The sequence below is a fragment of the Salmo salar genome, unplaced genomic scaffold, assembly GCF_905237065.1.
Source record: "Salmo salar unplaced genomic scaffold, Ssal_v3.1, whole genome shotgun sequence".
Lineage (NCBI taxonomy): Eukaryota > Metazoa > Chordata > Actinopteri > Salmoniformes > Salmonidae > Salmo > Salmo salar.
Window position 1 is genome coordinate 67454 of NW_025549687.1, and position 17897 is coordinate 85350.

General features: G+C 45.2%; 1 protein-coding gene across 4 annotated transcripts; it reads right to left on the reverse strand.

Annotated features, from left to right (window-relative positions):
- Positions 1 to 572: 572 nt before the first annotated feature.
- Positions 573 to 16360, reverse strand: LOC106597099 (beta-1,3-galactosyltransferase 1). 4 transcript variants are annotated; one of them, XM_045713458.1, is made up of 3 exons: positions 16027 to 16360; positions 14454 to 14728; positions 573 to 1887 (listed from the first exon to the last, which is right to left on the reverse strand). In XM_045713458.1, exons 1-3 carry the CDS (start codon positions 16059 to 16061, stop codon positions 896 to 898), a joined length of 1302 nt encoding a protein of 433 aa, XP_045569414.1. In that variant the 5' UTR covers positions 16062 to 16360; the 3' UTR covers positions 573 to 895. The 4 variants fall into 4 exon arrangements, with proteins under 4 accessions (XP_045569414.1, XP_045569413.1, XP_045569412.1 ...); XM_045713457.1 differs by having other exon boundaries at positions 573 to 1950; positions 14517 to 14728; positions 16027 to 16359; XM_045713456.1 differs by having other exon boundaries at positions 573 to 959; positions 13458 to 14728; positions 16027 to 16343.
- Between the last annotated feature and the right edge of the window lie 1537 nt (positions 16361 to 17897).

Sequence of the window (17897 nt, forward strand, 5' to 3'; positions counted from 1 at the left end):
GCAAGCAAGGGATAAGAATGTTGCCAGCCCGTATGGCAATGGAACATTTAGAACAAATGACTGGGGTGCGTCCATAGATGCAGAACAAGAAGACTGAACAACTGGGTCGCGTCTCTGGCAACCGAACCGATAGAACGAACGACCAGCCGGCTTGGGTAGCAACCCTAGATTTGTGTCGTGACTATATCTTGTGGAAATAAATTCATCAGAATGTTTTTAATGAAAATATGTCAATCATTATTTGAATATGTTGGTAATCCATTGTATAAAAGTGATAATGTCCTCGAAGCCGGTGTTGGCATATTTGCCCACCTTTGACTTTGTTTCGGGCCTAATAACACCTGTGCCAATATATCCTTGGGCATTATCATTTAAATAATCTCTAAACCCAGAACTAAACCAGCGCTGGTCCCCTGGCTAGCTTCTCAAGAAACGAATTCATATGCCTTATAAACATAAACCATATAATCTTGTAAAACTTCTACTGACCATACATAACTATGAGCATGGATAGATTGTTGTAACAATGAGAACTACTCAAGTTGTAAATTACTCATTATGTACAGTTAAGCCGTGAAAGAAAACATTTTATTCAAATAAAGTAGAAAAATAACACACACACACAAAATTGTACCTCTGCACATTTCTTGTGGTCACGTTTCGGTACAATAACTTGTTCTTCAATGTACATTTTTTTGGGGGGGGCAGTAACTCCCAGCACCACAAAGGATATAAGACTGGAAGTGTGTCTAATCCAAATTCAGTAACATCCTCATGATCATTAAACGTTTTAATCAAAGTGGAAATGCATTACAAATTCACCAGATTTACATCGTTGGCAAGAACAAAAACAAGGAAGTGATTGGTACATCAGTCAGTTTGTTAGTGTATGGGATCAGCAGGTAGGACCAGGTTTGTGTAGGTCTTTCCATGCGTTGACCTGGTGAGTGATACTGTATGTGGTGGTGGCTATCAGTCGTGAGTAGGTGCAGCGGTCATAAGCCACAGGGGAAACCTGGAAGAGGTTTCCATTGGGGGGGTTAGTAGGCCGGATGCCCAGGTGTCTCATACACAGTCCCAGATACACATCCTCTATGTAGACAGCTTTAACATGCCTGGACGCCTCCACCAGCTTCCTGGGGAGGTCTAAGGTGAAGACATAGCCCAGGCCCAGAGCGTAAGGTGGATATACCTGTTCAGAAAACACCTCATTTGGAAGGTACCATTTGGAGTTAGGGTCTCTTAGAACGGTGCCCCGTCGGGCCACTAGTCCAGTCATGTAGTTCTGCTTTGGAGCGTGAAGCAGCATGTTGACCAAGGTGTTCACGTTGAGGAACATGTCTGAGTCGATCTTCATGGCGTAGGAGGCGTTGGGGCAGCGAGAGCTCAGCCACTCCATCATCACCATGGTCTTGATGGTCAGGTTTTTGTAGCCATCTATGAAGTCACTCTGCAGCAGATCCTGGTGCTCTTTGCTCTCCTGCTGCACATTCTCCTGGAGCTGCTCTGTCTCCTCTCCACTGGGCAGTCCCAGCAGGAAGAACAGACAGACCTCTTTGCCCAGTACTTGCCTCTCACTGCCCCAAGTACTGCGGACGGCCTCACGAGCCTCCATGTTATAGGGCGCCACTGGCACCATCAGAACCAGGAAGGGGTTCTGCTCCCGGCATTTCTCTGGCTCATCCAGGATGAAGATGTACTCTGATGGGTATTCTACATGGTATGGTCCTGGGGACACATACGGAGGAGGAGTGGCCAGATCTGCCTTGACCTCTGTGATCAGATTAGTGATGATGGTCAGTGCAGACGTGATGGAACTAGTTTCATTATGTGTTGGGTTGAGTTTGATGGCCTGTTGAGTAGAGTTGATAAGTGAAGTCTGATGATCTGTTGAATTGGCAGATGCAGTTTCATGAGCGTCTATGGTAAAATCAGTGGAGTTGAGAGAAACTACTTCGCTACTGGTGTTGACTGAATGACCATGGTATTCTGCCCACCATCTTGGGACACACTCTGCTGACTGGTGGTTGGTGAAGAACAAGATGGCCGCCACTGTGACGAGCAGGATGAGGAAACGGCAACGAAAACCGGACCAGCAGCATCTCCCACCTTCCGCCATCTCCTGACTAGGAGGAGAGAGACAGAAATGGTTAAGTCGTCCTTGTGCATCCTTGAGTTGTATGAAATATGGGAGTCTCATCATCATCATCATGTTTCTGTGGCATTGCAGTCTTCAAAAATGATATATATATATATATATATTTAACACATAGTTATCTAATAGCTTGGAACGTTCTGATTTGATTTCTAGCCATAGACTCAACAATGGTGCAATTTTAACTCCTGGAATGATACTTAGTTTGATGTTAAAACAAAACAGCAGAACAGACTTCTGAATTGCATGTTATCACATAGATTTGTCTTCTCTCATTGATCGAGACAGCAGAGTGGCATTCAAAGTGATGCTTGATTTCTGAGTCAATCAAATGAGGTGCAGCCCTTTGGGGTGGACACCCACCAGTCTCGATCAACGAGAGAAGACACAGATACTCTAAGATTTTATTTATTTATTTAACCTTTATTTAACCAGGTAGGCCAGTTGAGAACAAGTTCTCATTTACAACTGCGACCTGGACAAGATAAAGCAAAGCGACAAACAACACAGAGTTACACATGGAATAAACAAATATACAGTCAATAACATAATATAACATTTTGTGCAAAGGAGGTAAGATCAGGGAGGTAAGGCAATAAATAGGCCGTAGTGGCGAAGTAATTACAATTTAGCAATTAAACACTGGAGTGATAGATGTGCAGAAGATGAATTGTCAAGGAGAGATACTGTGGTGCAAAAGAGCAAAAAATAACAAAATGGGGATGAGGTAGTTGGATGGGCTATTTACAGATGGGCTATGTACAGGTGCAATGATCTGTGAGCTGCTCTGACAGCTGATGTTTAACGTTAGTAAGGGAGATATGAGTCTCCAGCTTCAGTGATTTTTGCAAGTCGTTCCAGTCATTGGCAGCAGAGAACTGGAAGGAAAGGCGGCCAAAGGAGGAATTGGCTTTGGTGGTGACCAGTGAAATATACCTGCTGGAGCACGTGCTACGGTTGGGTGCTGCTATGGTGACCAGTGAGCTGAGATACGGCGGGGCTTTACCTAGCAAATACTTGTAGATGACCTGGAGCCAGTGGGTTTGGCGACAAATATGAAGCGAGGGCCAGCTAACGAGAGCATACAGGTCACAGTGGTGGGTAGTATATGGGGCTTTAGTGACAAAACGGATGGCACTGTGATAGACTGCATCCAATCTGCTGAGTAGAGTGTTGGAGGCTATTTTGTAAATGACATCTCCGAAGTCAAGGATCGGTAGGATAGTCAGTTTTACGAGGGTATGTTTGGCAGTATGAGTGAAGGATGCTTTGTTGTGAAATAGGAAGCCGATTCTAGATTTAATTTTGGAATGGAGATGTTTGATGTGAGTCTGGAAGGAGAGTTTACAGTCTAACCAGACACCTAGGTATTTGTAGTTGTCCACATATTCTAAGATGGCGGAGTATACATTGTTGGATTACTTTATGGTGGAAACATTTATTTTAGTAAGAGCACATTTTCAAAATTTCAACTAGCCATGGGAGGTAAGAAGACACCGGTGACTTCCGAATGGAGAAGAAAGTACTGTATCACCAAGTAAAGGTTAGTGAAGAAAATCCTGATTACGGAGGGACAACAGCAGGACCACCACCTCAGATAGTGAACAACAGCTGGTGCACCACCTCAGGCACTGGACAACAGCTGGTGCACCACCTCAGGCACTGGACAACAGCTGGTGCACCACCTCAGGCACTGGACAACAGCTGGTACACCACCGCAGGCACTGGACAACAGCTGGTGCACCACTTCAGACAAGCTTTAGTTCTACCAGAGGTTCCTCTTTACAAGGCTAGTCATCACATAGATTGAACACCTCACTCAGAACTCCACAATTGTATTACTTTGAATTTAAATACATCAAACTATAGAAAAAACAGATGGGATGAAACATGAAAATACATCTACCTTCTTCCTCCTTTCTTAGTGCCATCTTCCACCATGTTGGAGCTCTATCTAGCTGGGGATGGCTTCCAGGTTTAGGTAATCCCACCTCAGTCAACTCTTGTTTTGTCATACAATAAATACATGTGTCATATGGAGAAAAGGGGGGGGGTTAATATGATTTGTAAACGATGTGTCAATTTCATGCTGTTAACCTGCCCCTTTATGTGTGTGTCAACCATAGAGATAGATAGAGCACTCTAGTTACCCAAAACATCAATTTTAGCATGGGCAGCGCCATTGAGGACTTTCACCATTTTGAAGTTGTCAACTAGGTGGAATTTCCTATGGGTTAAGGTAGAATCATATAATTCCATCCACGTCAGCAGGAGGGATCAGCAAATATTCCATAACTGCAGCTGGCAGTAAATCACCAAGCTTGGCTTTATACCTGTTCAAACAACACCCTCCAGGGGGCAGTATGCACCCTTTCAGTTTGTTAACCAACTCATAGAAGTAACAGTAGAGGATAATTGACTACTTCAGTATGGAGATGGCTTCAATGGCGCTGCCCATGCTCTCATAGACTCCATAATGGGACAGATGCAAGGTTGCATCCTCTAACTGTCTCTATGGTGTGAGCCCAACTCATGTTCAGTTGTTTCTGAGTGGACACACCTGTGTTAGGTCCTTTATAATGAGGGATGTACATGTCACAGGTGTGACCAATTTGCACGTTTAAAAAATCAAGCCTTTCTATTGGATAATTGTTGAATCATGGAGTCAAACTTTGTTATATTTAAACCCCTGTGCTTTTGTGTTTCAGGCAGCTGCCCACAGGAAGTCATGCAGTCCATAGGCTTGGGTGGATAGGCTTGGGTGGATAGGCTTGGGTGGATAGGCTTGGGTGGATAGGCTTGGGTGGATAGGCTTGGGTGGATAGGCTAGTTTTGGCGAGCGCGTGGCTCGGGTTGATGAGCACGTGGCTCGGGTTGATGAGCGCGTGGCTCGGGTTGATGAGCGTGTGGCTCATGGCTTGGGTTGATGAGCGTGTGGCTCATGACGCTGAGTGATTTAGATGAATGAGAAGCATTAGTATGGACACCTTCCTGCTGGATCTACGTGTACGACATCGTGGTCCAGTTCCCACCAATATCCAGCAACTTCACACAGCCATTAAAGAGGAGTGGGACAACATTCCACAGGCCATAATCAACATCCTGATCAACTTTATGCAAAGAAGAAATGGTGGTCACACCAGATATTGACTGGTTTTCTGATCCATGCCCCACTTTTTTTTTAAGGTATCTATGACCAGCAGATGTAAACCTGTATTCTCAGATATGTGAAGGCCATAGATTAGGGCCGAATGCATTTATTTCAATTGGCTGATTTCTTGCCTATGCTGCTCGGTCATCACACATCCATATATTTATGTGTATATTCATGTAGTAACCAAAAAAGTGTTAAACAAATCAAAATATGAGACTCTTCAAAGTAGCCACCCTTTGCCTTAATGACATCTTTACAAATGCTTAGCATTCTCTCAACCAGCTTCATGAGGTAGTGACCTGGAATGTATTTCAATTAACAGGTGTCTTAAGTAGTTGAACATGTTATTACTCCAACCTTGTGAAAGTGACAAACTGACACGTTTTCTTTCGAAACAACTTTATATGGAAGGAGTACCTCTGGTTTGACAGCCTGCACAATCGCAGTTCGGCGTGACACGACCATTTGACCCGAAGACATGTTTCTATGCATGAGCTTAACTAGCCAAAGTCTCCATGACAAGCGGGATTGAGGATTGCTATTGGAGAAGCAGTTTCTGCCTGTCTTCATACTGTACTGTCTATGTTTTATAGAGGAGGACGAGACAGTACCCAAATTCCCCCAAAATGTGCCATTACAGCGCCCCCAAGTCAAGCTGTGTCTGTGTGTGTGAATTAACTCCTTAGTCATGCTGTTATGTCTCCACTAGGTGTCTCAGTAAGTAGAACTTGACATGATGTTCACACTAGGCTGTCATTGTAATACTGCAATTATTAACATATCTAAAGCTATTGCAAAGAATGACAAAATTACGCTATAGATAAGCTATAAATATATTTCATTGACCTTTAATTATGCGGTTGCCACCAGTTATAATATGTTTATGAAATGTTTATAGTGTGATGAATGCGTTATGGATAAGTCATAGTGAGTGGTTACTTCTGTAAACTTGAGTGGTTCAATCTGCTATCCTGTTGTAACTTGCTCTCCCAGTGTTGTCCATCTTAAATCCTATCGAGGCAAACGATATACTGTGAGCCCTCCAATGATTCTGTTAACCACTGTATCTGGAGGCGAAACACACACCTGTTTAGGGGAGGCGCTGGCTAGCAGAGTAGAACACCTGGTTAGGGGAGGCGCTGGCTAGCAGAGTAGAACACCTGGTTAGGGGAGGCGCTGGCTAGCAGAGTAGAACACCTGGTTAGGGGAGGCGCTGGCTAGCAGAGTAGAACACCTGGTTAGGGGAGGCGCTGGCTAGCAGAGTAGAACACCTGTTTAGGGGAGGCGCTGGCTAGCAGAGTAGAACACCTGTTTAGGGGAGGCGCTGGCTAGCAGAGTAGAACACCTGTTTAGGGGAGGTGCTGGCTAGCGGTGTAGAACACCTGGTTAGGGGAGGTACATATTGTGCTTCCGGTTTGGAGCGAGCAGTCGCACTACGCTTCGCTCCACAGGTAATATTACACTTCATTACATTACAACGGTTTGCTTTGTTTGATCTGAGCAATTTTTCTTAGCTAGCTACATAGCCGTCTTTGTATCAAAGATAATTGTGTAGTTTAGAGTAACTAGAGTAATTATCGAGGTTAGGTATCTTCGTCCTCCTAACGTAGTCATCACTGCTAGCTAGCTAGTCAACACTGATAGCTAGCCAACCAGCCAACTTCTACCGACTAGCAGCACTGTAGAAACTATTACATTACAACGGAACGACTTGATTAGTGTAGTGTTAGTGTTAGTTAGCCAGCTACTTAGTTGTCTTTGCTGTCTTTGCATCTAAGATAATTGTGTAGTTTAGAGTAATTATCGAGGCTAGCTAGCCAGCCGCGACGCGACGCCAGACTTAGTCAACACACCTAGTCATCATTAACCCACTGCTAGCTAGCCAACCGTTACCGACTAGCAGCGCTGTAGATACTAATACTTTACAACGGAACGATTTGACTAGTGCAGTGTTAGCTAGCTAGCTACATAGTTGGCTTTGTCATAGCTTGATAATTGTGTAGTTTAGTAATTATCGAGGTTAGCTAGCCAGCTATTTCCGTCCCCCGCGACGCCATTTTTCCAAACCCAGCCAACTATTACCGACGAACAGCATTGTAGAAACTAAATACATTACAAAGGAACGTCTTGATTAGTGTTATGTTCGCTAGCTACAAAGTTGCTTTTGTATCATGACAAGGTGTAGTACTGAAACTATCGAGGTTACCTAGCCAGCTACACGTTCAAAGTCAACAACGCAGCCACTGCTAGCTAGCCTACTCCACCAGCCAGCAGTACTGTATCATTTTTGTCATTTTAGTCAATAAGATTTTTGCAACGTAAGCTTAACTTTCTGAACATTCGAGACGTGTAGTCCACTTGACATTCCAATCTCCTTTGCATTAGCGTAGCCTCTTCTGTACCTTGTCAACTATGTGTCTGTCTATCCCTGTTCTCTCCCCTCTGCACAGGCCACACAAACGCTCCACACCGCGTGGCCGCTGCCACTCTAACCTGGTGGTCCCAGCGCGCACGACCCACGTGGAGTTCCAGATCTCCGGCAGCCTCTGGAACTGCCGGTCTGCGGCCAACAAGGCTGAGTTCATCTCAGCCTATGCTACCCTCCAGTCCCTAGACTTCCTGGCGCTGACGGAAACATGGATTACCACAGATAACACTGCTACTCCTACTGCTCTCTCCTCGTCTGCCCACGTGTTCTCGCATACCCCTAGAGCATCGAGCCAGCGGGGTGGTGGCACTGGAATCCTCATCTCTCCCAAGTGGACATTCTCTCTTTCTCCCCTGACCCATCTCTCTTTCTCCCCTGACCCATCTGTCTATCTCCTCATTTGAATTCCATGCTGTCACAGTTACCAGCCCTTTCAAGCTTAACATCCTTATCATTTATCGCCCTCCAGGTTCCCTTGGAGAGTTCATCAATGAGCTTGACGCCTTGATAAGTTCCTTTCCTGAGGATGGCTCACCTCTCACAGTTCTGGGTGACTTTAACCTCCCCACGTCTACCTTTGACTCATTCCTCTCTGCCTCCTTCTTTCCACTCCTCTCCTCTTTTGACCTCACCCTCTCACCTTCCCCCCCTACTCACAAGGCAGGCAATACGCTTGACCTCATCTTTACTAGATGCTGTTCTTCCACTAATCTCATTGCAACTCCCCTTCAAATCTCCGACCACTACCTTGTATCCTTTTCCCTCTTGCTCTCATCCAACACTTCTCACTCTGCCCCTACTCGGATGGTATTGCGCCGTCCCAACCTTCGCTCTCTCTCTCCCGCTACTCTCTCCTCTTCCATCCTATCATCTCTTCCCTCTGCTCAAACCTTCTCCAACCTATCTCCTGATTCTGCCTCCTTAACCCTCCTCTCCTCCCTTTCTGCATCCTTTGATTTTCTCTGTCCCCTATCCTCCAGGGCGGCTCGGTCCTCCCCTCCTGCTCCGTGGCTCGACGACTCACTACGAGCTCACAGAACAAGGCTCCGGGCAGCCGAGCGGAAATGGAGGAAAACTTGCCTCCCTGCGGACCTGGCATCCTTTCACTCACTCCTCTCTACATTCTCCTCTTCTGTCTCTGCTGCTAAAGCCACTTTCTACCACTCTAAATTCCAAGCATCTGCCTCTAACCCTAGGAAGCTCTTTGCTACCTTCTCCTCCCTCCTGAATCCTCCTCCCCCTCCCCCCCCCCTCCTCCCTCTCTGCGGATGACTTCGTCAACCATTTTGAAAAGAAGGTTGACGACATCCGATCCTCGTTTGCTAAGTCAAACGACACCGCTGGTCCTGCTCACACTGCCCTACCCTGTGCTTTGACCTCTTTCTCCCCTCTCTCTCCAGATGAAATCTCGCGTCTTGTGACGGCCGGCCGCCCAACAACCTGCCCACTTGACCCTATCCCCTCCTCTCTTCTCCAGACCATTTCCGGAGACCTTCTCCCCTACCTCACCTCGCTCATCAACTCATCCTTGACCGCTGGCTACGTCCCTTCCGTCTTCAAGAGAGCGAGAGTTGCACCCCTTCTGAAAAAACCTACACTCAATCCCTCCGATGTCAACAACTACAGACCAGTATCCCTTTCTTTTCTCTCCAAAACTCTTGAAAGTGCCGTCCTTGGCCAGCTCTCTTGCTATCACTCTCAGAATGACCTTCTTGATCCTAATCAGTCAGGTTTCAAGACTGGGCATTCAACTGAGACTGCTCTTCTCTGTGTCACGGAGGCTCTCCGCACTGCTAAAGCTAACTCTCTCTCCTCTGCTCTCATCCTTCTAGACCTATCTGCTGCCTTTAATACTGTGAACCATCAGATCCTCCTCTCCACCCTCTCCGAGCTGGGCATCTCCGGCGCAGCCCACGCTTGGATTGCGTCCTACCTGACAGGTCGCTCCTACCAGGTGGCGTGGCGAGAATCTGTCTCCGCACCACATGCTCTCACCACTGGTGTCCCCCAGGGCTCTGTTCTAGGCCCTCTCCTATTCTCGCTATACACCAAGTCTCTTGGCTCTGTCATATCCTCACATGGTCTCTCCTATCATTGCTATGCAGACGACACACAATTAATCTTCTCCTTTCCCCCTTCTGACAACCAGGTGGCGAATCGCATCTCTGCATGTCTGGCAGACATATCAGTGTGGATGACGGATCACCACCTCAAGCTGAACCTCGGCAAGACGGAGCTGCTCTTCCTCCCAGGGAAGGACTGCCCGTTCCATGATCTCGCCATCACGGTCGACAACTCCCTTGTGTCCTCCTCCCAGAGTGCTAAGAGTCTCGGCGTGACCCTGGACAACACCCTGTCGTTCTCCACTAACATCAAGGCGGTGACCCGATCCTGTAGGTTCATGCTCTACAACATTCGCAGAGTACGACCCTGCCTCACACAGGAAGCGGCGCAGGTCCTAATCCAGGCACTTGTCATCTCCCGCCTGGATTACTGCAACTCACTGTTGGCTGGGCTCCCTGCCTGTGCCACTAAACCCCTACAACTCATCCAGAACGCCGCAGTCCGTCTGGTGTTCAACCTTCCCAAGTTCTCTCACGTCACCCCGCTCCTCCGCTCTCTCCACTGGCTTCCAGTTGAAGCTCGCATCCGCTACAAGACCATGGTGCTTGCCTACGGAGCTGTGAGGGGAACGGCACCTCCGTACCTTCAGGCTCTGATCAGGCCCTACACCCAAACAAGGGCACTGCGTTCATCCACCTCTGGCCTGCTCGCCTCCCTACCTCTGAGGAAGCACAGTTCCCGCTCAGCCCAGTCAAAACTGTTCGCTGCTCTGGCACCCCAATGGTGGAACAAGCTCCCTCACGACGCCAGGACAGCGGAGTCAATCACCACCTTCCGGAGACACCTGAAACCCCACCTCTTTAAGGAATACCTGGGATAGGATAAAGTAATCCTTCTAACCCCCCCCTAAACGATTTAGATGCACTATTGTAAAGTGGTTGTTCCACTGGATATTATAAGGTGAATGCACCAATTTGTAAGTCGCTCTGGATAAGAGCGTCTGCTAAATGTCTTAAATGTGAATGTACTGGCTAGCGGAGTAGAACACCTGGTTAGGGGAGGTGCTGGCTAGCGGAGTAGAACACCTGGTTAGGGGAGGTGCTGGCTAGCGGAGTAGAACACCTGGTTAGGGGAGGTGCTGGCTAGCGGAGTAGAACACCTGGTTAGGGGAGGTGCTGGCTAGCGGAGTAGAACACCTGGTTAGGGGAGGTGCTGGCTAGCGGTGTAGAACACCTGGTTAGGGGAGGTGCTGGCTAGCGGAGTAAAACACCTGGTTAGGTCTTTATAAACATAAACCATATAATCTTGTAAACCTTCTACTGACCATACATAACTATGAGCATGGATAGATTGTTGTAATTATAATGATGAGAACTACTCAAGTTGTAAAACTAATCTTTATATACAGACAGTATAGCCATAAAATTACGTTATTCAATCAAATAAATACAGTAGAAAAATATAAGTAACTCCTGAACACAAGATTGTACCTCAGCTCATGTGTTGTGGTCAATGTTTCAGTACAACACCTTTTTGATATCCCCCTTTCCCTTTTCCTACAATGTTATATCAAGGGTGGCTGCCATCCTCCAGGATAGCTACTGGTTGTGCAGGGTTTTATTCCAGCCCTGCTCTAATCACATTGTAGCCTAAACATCAGCCCTGGTCTAATCACACTGTAGCCTAAACATCAGCCCTGGTCTAAACACACTGTAGGCTAACATCAGCCCTGGTCTAAACACACTGTAGCCTAAACATCATCTGTGCAACAGGCCCCTTTGCAGATAAATATTGGTTTGTGTGTGTTAACTCTCTTCTAATCCAAGTTCAGTAACATCATCATAATCAGTATTAAAACATTTTAATCAAAGTGGAAATGCATTACTGTAAGGGGTGCGTACTGGCGGCAGAGAAGTCAGACGCAGGAGAGCGAAAACTGTGTTTCCAACGGCACAGTTTAATAATAAAAACTACCGGAAAACAGAACAATCAATAAATTGGTACATAACCCGACACACACCAGACATAACATGCACAAGCATTTACAATAAACAATACCGGACAAGGACATGGAGGGAACAGAGAGTTAAATACACAACATGTAATTGATGAGATTGAAACCAGGTGTGTGGGAAGACAAGACAAAACAAATGGAAAATGAAAGGTGGCTAGAAGACCGGTGACGTCGACCGCCGAACGTCGCCCGAACAAGGAGAGGGACCGACTTCGGAGGAAGTCGTGACAATTACGTATTCACCAGATTACATCTCTTGCAAGAACGAAGGAGGAAGTGATAGGTACGCCTTAGTGTGCTGTCTTAGCTGTCTTCAATGCAGTTGGCACAAACTCTCAGGCAATCCAAATTCCCTCTGCCCTGCGTTGTGCAAAATGAATGCAAGGTAGCATCTCTTCCTGATAGCTCGACTTAACCACATAATAAATGCTACAACTCATACAAAGCTACTTCATTTTGGGACATTTGACTTGTGACTTTGGGGATAGTGCCTGGTCTACTATTCTACTGACTCTACAGCCAAAGCCTTCACAGTTCCCCTTTACTTATTTCCGTCACTAACTGATACAGATCTGCTATCTATTTAATCACTGTCACAGAGAATTTTCCTTTTAAAAAGGCTTCTAAAGATTGTAATTTCAAACTTGATTTGCCCTCACGAAAAATGTATCAACCCCTACATCAAATTGTGTTAACTATAATACACATAATAATCCACAGGTCCTGTTGCTGCAGGATTATTTTCCTGCTGTTAGAAGCAGGATCAAATTAAGATAGCAAATTGTAACAGGTTACAGATGCACTCTGGGAAAGGGCAAAGCTGATTATTAAGTGCAATGCAACGGCTGTGTTTAGACTTTTGACCATCAGATCAACTCTGAAAAAGATATGGTTGTTCAAATGAACAATTAGTGGAAAAAAGATCAGAATTGGGCTGCCTGTCTAAATACAGCCAACTAGTCTCTATTACGATAAACCCGTTTTACTTGTTCTGGGTATCTGCTGCTTCAGTGTAGTACACACATTCACCACAGACAGATCCAACGCATTGCATCTATTTCTTAGTCCTGTCCAGTCCATCACCATGTCCATATTAGGCAGATAACTGCTGCTCTCAGTCTTTGTTAATAAAAAGACTTTTGAATCAAAAACCGGTGTAGCAAGGTGTCTGCCTTGGTTCAGAGATAAATAACATTCTCCCAGAGGACGTAACGTGAAGAAACTGGTCCTTCAGGGTGTTAATGTTCTTCACCAAGGTATACAGTGCCTTTGGAAAGTATCCGGACCCTTAACGCTGTACTTTGTTGAAGCACCTGTGGCAGTGATTACAGCATTGAGTCTTCTTGGGTATGATGCTACAAGCTTGGCACACCTGTATTTGGGGAGTTTCTCTTATTCTTCTCTGCAGAGCCTCTCAAGCTCTGTCAGGTTGGATGGGGAGCGTTGCTGTACAGCTATTTTCAGATCTATCCAGAAATGTACTGTATATCCTTTCCCCATCCCCTAGAGGCATCACCTTCTTTGTTTTCTGTTTGTTAGTTAGTTAGTTAGTTAGTTAGTTAGTTAGTTAGTTAGTTAGTTAGTTAGTGTATGAACAAACAACAAGGAAGTGATTGGTACATCAGTCAGTTTGTTAGTGTATGGGATCAGCAGGTAGGACCAGGTTTGTGTAGGTCTCTCCATGCGTTGACCTGGTGAGTGATACTGTATGTGGTGGTGGCTATCAGTCGTGAGTAGGTGCAGCGGTCATAAGCCACAGGGAAAACCTGGAAAAGGTTTCCATTGGGGGGGTTAGTAGGCCGGATGCCCAGGTGTCTCATACACCGTCCCAGATACACATCCTCTATGTAGATGGCTTTAAGATGCCTGGACGCCTCCACCAGCTTCCTGGGGAGGTCTAAGGTGAAGACATAGCCCAGGCCCAGAGCATAAGGTGGATATACCTGTTCAGGAAACACCTCATTTGGGAGGTACCATTTGGAGTTAGGGTCTCTTAGAACGGCGCCCCATTGGGCCACTAGTCCAGTCTGGCAGTTCTGCGTTGGAGCGTGAAGCAGCATGTTGACCAAGGTGTTCACGTTGAGGAACATGTCTGAGTCGATCTTCATTGCGTAGGAGGCATTGGGGCAGCGAGAGCTCAGCCACTCCATCATCACCATGGTCTTGATGGTCAGGTTTTTGTAGCTGTCTATGAAGTCACTCTGCAGCAGATCCTGGTGCTCTTTGCTCTCCTGCAGCACCTTCTCCTGGAGCTGCTCTGTCTCCTTTCCACTGGGCAGTCCCAGCAGGAAGAACAGACGGACCTCTTTGCCCAGTACCTGCCTCTCACTGCCCCAAGTACTGCGGACGGCCTCACGAGCCTCCATGTTATAGGGCGCCACTGGCACCATCAGAACCAGGAAGGGGTTCTGCTCCCGGCATTTCTCTGGCTCATCCAGGATGAAGATGTACTCTGATGGGTATTCTACATGGTACGGTCCTGGGGACAGATACGGAGGAGGAGTGGCCAGATCTGCCTTGACCTCTGTGATCAGATTAGTGATGATGGTCAGTGCAGACGTGATGGAACTAGTTTCATTATGTGTTGGGTTGAGTTTGATGGCCTGTTGAGTAGAGTTGATAAGTGAAGTCTGATGATCTGTTGAATTGGCAGATGCAGTTTCATGAGCGTCTATGGTAAAATCAGTGGAGTTGAGAGAAACTACTTCGTTACTGGTCTTGGTAGAACCAGATCTGCTGGCTGAACCACCACGGAATTCTGCCCACCATTTTGAGGCCCTGTCTAGTGAAGGGACCCACTCTACTGACCGATCGCCGAAGTAGAAGAAGACCGTTGCTATGAGGAGCAGGATGAGGAAACAGCAACGGAAACGTGACCACCCGCAGTATCTCCTGCCTTCCGCCATCTCTTTACTGGGAGGAGAGAGAGAGAGAGAGAGAGAGAGAGAGAGAGAAACAGAAATCACATTTTATTTGTCACGTACAGTTTCCAGCAGGTATAAAAGGTTCAGTGAAATGTCTGTGTGCTTGCTGCCTCAACATAGCAGGGCAATAATCCAGATCAATAATAATCAAGTCAAATAAAAAATAACAAGTAATTAGAAGGTAGTACATAGTAATAGTATGTACCTTATAATAGTGACATATCTACATATTCATACTGTATATACATTATATTAGTGACATATCTACATATTCATGCAGTATATACATTATATTAGTGACTTATCTACATATTCATGCAGTATATACATTACATTAGTGGCATATCTACATATTCATGCAGTATATGCATTATATTAGTGACATATCTACATATTCATACTGTATATACATTATTTAGTGACATATCTACATATTCATACAGTATATGCATTATATTAGTGACATATCTACATATTCAGACTGTATATACATTATATTAGTGACATATCTACATATTCATACTGTATATACATTATATTTTGTGACATATCTACATATTCATACAGTATATGCATTATATTAGTGACATATCTACATATTCATACATACTTTGATTAATGTGCTTGTCTGACTTGCCTTGTTAAATAAAGGTTAAATAAATAAATACAGAATCCTTTGATTTGACATTTGTTTGGAAAGAGGAATGGAACGAGACCATCCCTTCCTCGCATAGGACTCTGGTCAAAAGTAGTGCACTATGTAGGGAATAGGGTGCTATAGTGCAGTCAAGGCTGGTTTATAAATGTTGGTATGAAAATGTCCATGTAGCTATATAGTAGTTTGACATTGTAACATTTATCTTGTATTTATTTCTAGAGCAGGGATGTATTGTCAATTCTAATGTTCACAATCCTAATATCCTTCGATTGTTCTAAAATAATATGTGATTCATTGCTGCCTGGTATGTAGAGGTTCCTTGTAAAAGACATATTGGTCTCAATGGGACTCAATTGTCAACAATGGTGCATTTTAACTCGTGGAATGATAATTAGTTTGAGGTTAAAATAAAAAGCAGAACAGCTTGCTTCCTTGTCTGTACCTGAGCTGAGCATTGAGAACCAAGCAACCTCCTACATGTGAACTTAAGTTACTGTTAAAACACCTGTGTTCCATGGGTACAATGCCGTTCTATAGAATTCCTTCAGTATGACTGTTTCAATACTTTGAGTTTGAATACATCAAACTATAGTAAAAAAATAGATGGGACAAAACATAAATACACCTACCTTCTTCCGCCTTTCTTAGTGCCATCTTCCACCATGTTGGATATCTATCTAGCTGGGGATGGCTGCCAGGCAGATAGGAAGGTTTCAGTAATCCCTCCTCGGTCAACTCTTGTTGTGTCATACTCATGCAGGCAGATAGGCAGGTTTAGGTAGTCCAAACCTCAGTCAATTCATGTTGTATCATACAACATCTACATGTAATGGTAGAAGGCAGCCGTGGCCAAAGGTTGCTTCTGCTCCACCAGTATTTCCAGTTTGTTAACTCTCCTGGACTAAATGATAAGGAAAACCGTTCCCACCTGGGGTAAGGTGAATGTGCAACTAGTTAGGGTGTGGCTTAACTGGCTCCCTACTCCCTATAGAGGACAAGGCTCCCTACTCCCTATATAGAGGACAAGGCACCCTACACCCTTGGTCTTTTACCAAGTAGGGCTATCTTCTGTATACCACCCCTACCTTGTCACAACACAACTGATTGGCTCAAACGCATTAAGAAGGAAAGAAATTCCACAAATTAACTTTTTACAAGGCACACCTGTTAATAATTGAAATGCATTCCAGGTGACTACCTCATGAAGCTGGTTGAGAGAATGCCAAGAGTGTGCAAAGCTGTCATCAAGGCAAAGGGTGGCTACTTTGAAGAATCTAAAATATATTTTGATTTGTTTCACACTTTTTTGGTTACTACAGGATTCCATATGTGTTATTTCATAGTTTTAATGTCTTCACTATTATTCTACAACGTAGAAAATAGTACAAAAATAAAGAAAAACCCTTGAATGAGTAGGTGTGTCCAAACTTTTGACTGGTACTGTATATAAAGATCTGTTTTGATGATACTGGCATACTCTTTTCAGATTGATTATGTATTCTCTCAGCACTTCTCCGAATATTCAATGTCTGAGGTGTGTATGCTTCACATGTTAACCAGTGGGATGTCAGACACAAAAAACATGTTTTCCAGGAAGTAGTTTGAGGGGTTCGTTTTGTTTATTCCATTCCACTAGTACCCAAGCTGCCCGTCTCTATAGCTTCCTACTGTGTTGTAACAATGGTATTGTCTCTAGAGCTCGCCACTATTGTCGTGGGGACATGTAAATCCTTCTAGGTAACCATGGTGCCCTGGTCTACCTGCTGGAAGGCCACACCTTCATCTCATTTTTCACTGTAACTGGAGACCTTGTCTCATATTTCCTCTTAAAGGTGTGTGTGTGTGTGTGTGTGTGTGTGTGTGTGTGTGTGTGTGTGTGTGTGTGTGTGTGTGTGTGTGTGTGTGTGTGTGTGTGTGTGTGTGTGTGTGTGTGTGTGAAGCCATTGCGCTAAAGATAAGCAGAGCTCATGTTGGAAAGTGTTGCTAAGTTGCTAGCGAACAACTCAAGTGCAGTTCTGTTTTCAGAAGGATTCAAAGTATTCTATACCCTCATAGGCAGCACTTTATAATATATACATTGTATTTTCTGGTAACTATTTTAAGTACGAGAGAAATTACCCATTACTTTGTAGAGAGCGAGAGAAACATACTAACATACTATTAATCAGGCAGGATCAGAGCAGATGCCCCTTTACCCTTCCAGTCCATGAGCACTCTGCTGGCAGGCTGCCCTCTAAGGTGATGGTGGAGGACAGACAGAACATGAGCACTCTGCTGGCAGGCTGCCCTCTAAGGTGATGGTGGAGGGCAGACAGAACATGAGCACTCTGCTGGCAGGCTGCCCTCTAAGGTGATGGTGGAGGGCAGACAGAACATGAGCACTCTGCTGGCAGGCTGCCCTCTAAGGTGATGGTGGAGGGCAGACAGAACATGAGCACTCTGCTGGCAGGCTGCCCTCTAAGGTGATGGTGGAGGGCAGACAGAACATGAGCACTCTGCT